The sequence below is a fragment of the Rhamphochromis longiceps genome, linkage group LG5 (assembly GCF_057381845.1).
Source record: "Rhamphochromis longiceps isolate RC_006_pf linkage group LG5, R_longiceps_female_GT1.1, whole genome shotgun sequence".
Lineage (NCBI taxonomy): Eukaryota > Metazoa > Chordata > Actinopteri > Cichliformes > Cichlidae > Rhamphochromis > Rhamphochromis longiceps.
Genome location: NC_140561.1, coordinates 11,113,579 through 11,119,573, shown reverse-complemented (window position 1 = coordinate 11,119,573; position 5,995 = coordinate 11,113,579). Strand labels below are relative to the sequence as shown.

The following is a 5,995-nucleotide window of genomic DNA, read 5'->3' as shown; positions in this document are numbered from 1 at the left end:
TGGGCCGTACAACCATGAAGTACCAGAGAGTTTGTCTGCTGGTACAGACCGAGAGCCATGATCGGCAGGATTGTGCTCTGATGGGACGTATCTCCATTGATCTGGTAGGGAAGACTGCTTGATTCTCTGTACACGATTGTTCACATATACATGGAATCTTCTGTTTTGATTGTTAATGTATCCTAACACCACTTTACTGTCAGTGTAGAATGTTGTCTTGTCAATCTTTACGTTTAGTTCTACTGTGAGAAGCTCTGACATCTCCACAGCAAGCACTGCAGCGCACAGCTCTAATCGAGGAATGGTCGGTTCTGGTACAGGAGCTAGTTTGGCCTTACCCATAACGAATCCGACCTCACTGTGCCTATCTTCATGTGTGACCTTCAGGTAAGCTACCGCAGCGATGGCTTTCACTGAAGCGTCTGAGAAAACACAAAGTTCGATGAATGTGGCTTGTGAGATGGAGAACGTGACGTAGGGGCGGGGAATGTGCAGGTTTGTGAGACTTCGTAGCGAGTCATGCCACCTTCTCCAGCCGTCGTACATGTCTTGGGGTAAGGAACTGTCCCACTCAAGGTTGCCGCTGGAGAGCTCTCTGAGAAGAAGTCTGCCTTTGATGGTTACAGGTGCAAGCAAACCAAGAGGGTCAAACAAGCTGTTCACTGTTGAGAGTACGCCCCGGCGAGTGAAGGGTTTTTGCTCTTGTGGAACGTGGAATGTGAACGTGTCTGTTGTGGGGTTCCAACTTACCCCCAAGCTGCGCTGGACTGGAAGCTCATCTGTTGTTAAATCGAGATCTTTGATATCTTTGGCCCTATCCTCAGGGGGGAATGCACTCACCACTTCCACTTTATTGGAAGCAATCTTGTGGAGACGTAGATTTGAGAGGGCAAGCATTTTCTGAGTTCTCTGTAGGACATCAACAGCCTCAGCTGCAGTTGGGAAAGACTTTAATGCGTCATCGACATAGAAGTTGTGCTCTACGAAGTCTCGGGCATCAGTTCCATACTCGCTTTCTGCTTCCCTTGCTGCCAGTCTCAGCCCGTAAATTGCCACTGCAGGAGAAGGACTGTTACCAAAGACATGCACCCTCATTCTGTAGTCTACTACGTCTTTGCCAAGGTCGTTGTCTTTGTACCAAAGAAAGCGAAGGTAGTCTCTGTGGTCTTCTTGGACCACAAAGCAGTAGAACATTTGTTCAATGTCAGCTGTGACTGCGACTGGTTCTTTCCTGAAGCGAAGCAGCACACCCAAAAGTGTGTTGTTCAGGTCCGGGCCAGAAAGCAGCACCTCATTGAGGCACACTCCATCAAACTGTGCACTCGAATCAAACACAACGCGTATCTTCCCTGGCTTTTGGGGATGGTACACACCAAAAATGGGGAGATACCAGTTCTCTTTGTCTCTATTGGGAGGTGGTGCGAGCTCTGCATGTTGGTTATCTAGCATTTTCTGCATGAATTCCACAAAATGTGTTTTCATTTCTGGTTTCTTGTCGAGCGTACGTCGTAACGACATCAGCCGTTGGTAGGCGTAGGACCGGTTATCCGGGAGTTTGCGTCTGGGGGTTCGGAACGGGAGTGGTGCAACCCAGCTGTTTGTATTGTCCTTGAAGAAGCCTGCCATCTTTTTCAAAAAGATTACATCTTCAGCTGAATGAGCAAGGTGGTTGTCGTTGCTGGTGTGACAAAACACAGAGTCTCCCAAATTCTCAGCCGTGGGCTTTTGGTGTGAGAGAGCAGATGGCGGTTGACTGGAGATGGCTTTGGTTTGGCTCAGACTGAAGTCCTCCTTTACACTAAGGTGACTGTCGCAGGGAGTGAGATAGCTTGGGCGCCCATTGTCCAATACATAGGTTTTCAGAACATTCACTTTACTTGGCTTGTGGGCATTACCAAGACACACATCGCCAATGATAACCCAGCCCAGGTCAAGCTTCTGTGCGAATGGGTCATTATCTCTGCCATTGATTTGCTCCCTCACTTTGTGAACTCTCAGAAGGTTGCGTCCTATCAGCAACAGAATGTCTGCACTTGGGTCGAGAGGTGGTATTTGAGCAGCTATTGCTTTCAGGTGCGGGTGGTGTAAAGCAGCTTCTGCAGTTGGCACCTCTTCCCTGTTGTTGGGGATGGCATTGCACTCAATGAGCGCGGGGAGAGGGAAACTCATTTTTCCATCTAATGACTCAACCATGTAGCCACATGCTCTTCTACCAGTCGTGTGTGTTACACCACTACAAGTTTTCAGCATGTATGGTTCAGGTGTGGTTTGTATGTTAAATATGTCAAAAAACTCTGTCTTTGCAAGTGACTGGTTACTTTGATCGTCAATTATTGCATACATCCTTCTGGCGTTGTCTCGCTGACCCTTGGGATAGACTTGCACTAAGCAAACCTTAGAACAGGATCTCCCTGTGATTTTATTTCCACATACCTCTGTGCATGTGGCAGTAACATCCGGGTCTTGTGGATTTGCTTGCTCCCCGCCGTGCACTTCAGGAGATGAAGGAGGTCTGAGCATTTGCAGTGTTGGGGCAGGATGAAGAGCTGCCAGGTGTTTCTCACTATTGCACTCTTCACACTTAATCATGACTGTACAGTCTTTGGCTTGGTGGCCGGTGGAAGCAAGGCAGCGGTAACAAATGCTATTGTCTCTGAGGAACCTCTTCCTCTGCTCAAGCAGCATAGCTCTAAAGCCCCTGCATCTTTTGAGTGGGTGGGGTTTGTGATGTATGGGGCACTGTCTTTCAATGTCTTCGTCTGCTTTTTTTTACCTTTGATCCCTCTGATGATATGTCCATCTTGTGCACTGTAACCGATGACCTTTGGTTGTGGTTACTTAACGGTTTTTCTTTTCTGTAGCTGGACATGTGGTTGGCATAGGAAAGAGTCGTGTTGAAAGGTGTGGTAAAGCTTGGATCATTCCTTGCTTTTGCTTGACGTTTCACAAATTCGACAAAGAATGAGAATGGTGGGAAGCTAACATTGTGGTCTTCTTTAAACTTTGACCCTACCATTGTCCACTTCTCTTGAAGATGGAAGGGCAGCTTCTCCACAATTGGATGTACTCCCCTAGCTGTGTCGAGGTAACTTAAACCAGGCAAATAACCATCTAGCTTTGCAGCTTGGAGTTCACACAGCAGATCTGATAGGTCGCGAAGCTTGTGTGGTTCTTTACTGGAGAGCTTTGGAAAGTCTCGTATTCGGGCAAACAGGGAGTTTTCTATTGCTTCTGGTGAGCCGTAACATTCCTCTAGTCTCAACCATATCATGTTCAGACCGGCAGGTGGATGCTTTATGTTGACTGCTTTTAATCTCTTGGCGTGTTCAGAAGACTCTGGGCCTAACCACTTAATGAGTAGGTTGATTTCTTCAGTGGCTGTTAGACCAAGGTCCCTAACAGTGCTCTGGAATGTGGCTTTCCAACTAAGGTAATTTTCTGGCTTGTCGTCAAATTTAGACAGCCCTCCAGTTATTAGCTGACTCTTGGCTAAGAATCTGGCGAGGTCGCTTGCTATGGTGTCTGCATTATCATTTGAGCTTAATCCGTGCTGCAGTTGTAATGCATCGTGGAGAGTCTGTGGACTTACATCTCTTTGTAGTCGTCTCTCTGCCCCATCTTGTGGCATGAATGAGTACTGCACTGGCTCTTGTTTGGGACAAAGAGGTGTGTACATTACTGGTTGTTTGGATTGTTCATTCTGATATTTACTGTCATCATGGTGAGATGTAATGTCTGGAACCAGGTCAGTGTGGCTGTGTTTATTTATGTATTCACTCACTTTTTGCTCTGGGGTTACTTGTAGGGGTGACAATGGCCACTCTTCCCCTGATTCAGCTTTGTCAAATTGAGCTGCTGCTGACTCCATTACCTCTGCTTTAGCCAAGGCTGCATCTGCTTCCTTTTGGAGGTTGATTACATCCAGAGTTGCTTCTAGACGGGCCTTTTCTACTTTAATGTTCATCTCCTTCTCAGCGTAAGCTAATCTGGCTTTTGCTGCTTGAGCTTCTGCTTGTGCCCGCGCTGCTGCCATACTGGCTCGGGTTGATGCTGACGACCTGCTTGAACATGCTGCAGATGATCTAACAGTCAGTTTTCCTGAAGACTTTGAGGACCTTCTTGAGCGAGTGGACCTTGCTTCCTCGTCGTTTTGACCTTCAGCCTCTGATTTCTCCATGTTAGAGTAGAACTGTCACTCGACGTCCCTCGCAGAGCGCTATGATTTCACTGTACTGTTGCACCCAATGTGACCCAGTGTCCTATATTGAGATTCACAGCCAGCTAAACTCTCTCTTGCATCACTTCCTCCAAGGAACAGGCACGTGTTGTATTTGGACAGGATTTAATGCAAAAAAGTGTGAAACTGAAATGATACAGAATACAGAAATGTCACATAAACATTAGCTTGGGTTGAACTTAAGTAGACATATAAAACACATCAAAAGTTTCCAAATCACTTCAATAATGTCATATACCCTCTCTTAAAGGTAAACACAATTAAGAAACTTACTCATATTGCCACTCAAAGGGATTTAACGGAGTGGATGGCTTTGGATCAGAGGAAAACACACCATGTCTTGCTTCACTCATGAGCAAACACTTCCTATCACACTTCTTTTAGTGACTAATTGGCTCAACATAGCAAACTGTGCAAACCTGCGCCCCCTATAGGCCTGGAGAAATAACATACAAACAGTTCCAGTACATTCACACTTGCATGTGGGCCTCGAGTGTGGGAAAACAGACATACGCATGCCCAAAGCCTTTGGCAATGAAAACAGATGGGACAAATATGATGCCAGTCTGGGGTTGGCTGCCTGTTGCCCCATTAGGATTTGAGCACGGTTGTTATCTATTGCTCAAATATGGCGAAAGTTGGTATTTGAAGAAATTGTGGTCATCATAAAAGAAGTGGGAAGAAAACAATGAAACAGGAGAATTTATAATATAGAAAAAAGCTACTATTGTTATGTGTTTTTTATATTCTCCTGACTCCTCATGTGTGACCCAGTAAGTTGACTCCAGCCATGTTTATGCTTGGCCTCGGCATAAACAATGGTTAGCGAAATTCTTGTGGATTGTCTGTTTACTTTTGTGCTTCCGGATGACTTATTCTTAAGCTAACTTAATGTTGTATTTTAATTGTATTACTTTTCTGGTAAATAATCTAAGCAACCTTGCTGAGTCTGACGAAACTGTGCGACTGTAGTAGCCAGTAAAAATATCCCCGGGCTAAAGAGAATGAGGTTTGACAATAGCACAGTGTATGAAAAATTCCATAAGCAGTATCTTGGACAGTATTCCGCGCAGTCTTAGTAGTTCTACAGCAAGTAATGCTTCCTCTCTCTTGCAGGTGGTCAGGTAAAATATGAAAGCGGAGTAGCCAGAGGAAATTGTCAGATTTTGTCAGTATCAAAACCAGAATGCTGGACAGTGCCTTTTCCCTGAAAGTATTGCAGACCCAGTACTTACCTCATCCATACAAAACACGACATTTCCAGCCTTTTCCAGTCTATTAAATTTCACATGCTCAACTTGGCATTGACAATAACTTCTCATCTTCCTCTCATGTCATTTCTCCTTTGCGTCTTTTTCCAACTCAGAGTGAAATCACGTGTTATTTCTTATTCTTCTTGGAAAAAACAGACAAAAGTTATGTTTTTTGATAATTACTGTTCTCAAAAAACATAAACGGTTCTTGTAAAACAGTTCGTGTTTTTTTTTAATATTTGTTGACCATTTTCAGCCAATGCATTTGAAATGACTTGGCATGTAAAAAAAGATTTACTCCATTTATGTTTGCATCTGTCTTGTAGTAACAGCTAGATACTGAAGTACCACACATGTGTCCTCATAAACCTCTGCAACATGAACGCACAACAGCCATGAGAAGAAAGAAAGGATGTAAAGAGTAAACCATGTACTTCCTTAACAACCTCAGAGGCATCAGCTGGGAGGACTGCCAGGCTGCTTTCTATAATAAACAGTCTCGCTT

General features: G+C 44.9%; 1 protein-coding gene across 1 annotated transcript; it reads right to left on the bottom strand.

Moving 5' to 3' along the window:
- Window positions 1-1,972: 1,972 nt before the first annotated feature.
- Window positions 1,973-4,694, bottom strand: LOC146669250 (uncharacterized). Its single transcript, XM_085405754.1, has 2 exons — window positions 4,511-4,694; window positions 1,973-4,363 (listed from the first exon to the last, which is right to left on the bottom strand). The coding sequence occupies exon 2, from the start codon at window positions 4,175-4,177 to the stop codon at window positions 2,747-2,749; it is 1,431 nt and encodes a 476-aa protein (XP_085261880.1). The 5' UTR covers window positions 4,178-4,363; window positions 4,511-4,694; the 3' UTR covers window positions 1,973-2,746.
- Between the last annotated feature and the right edge of the window lie 1,301 nt (window positions 4,695-5,995).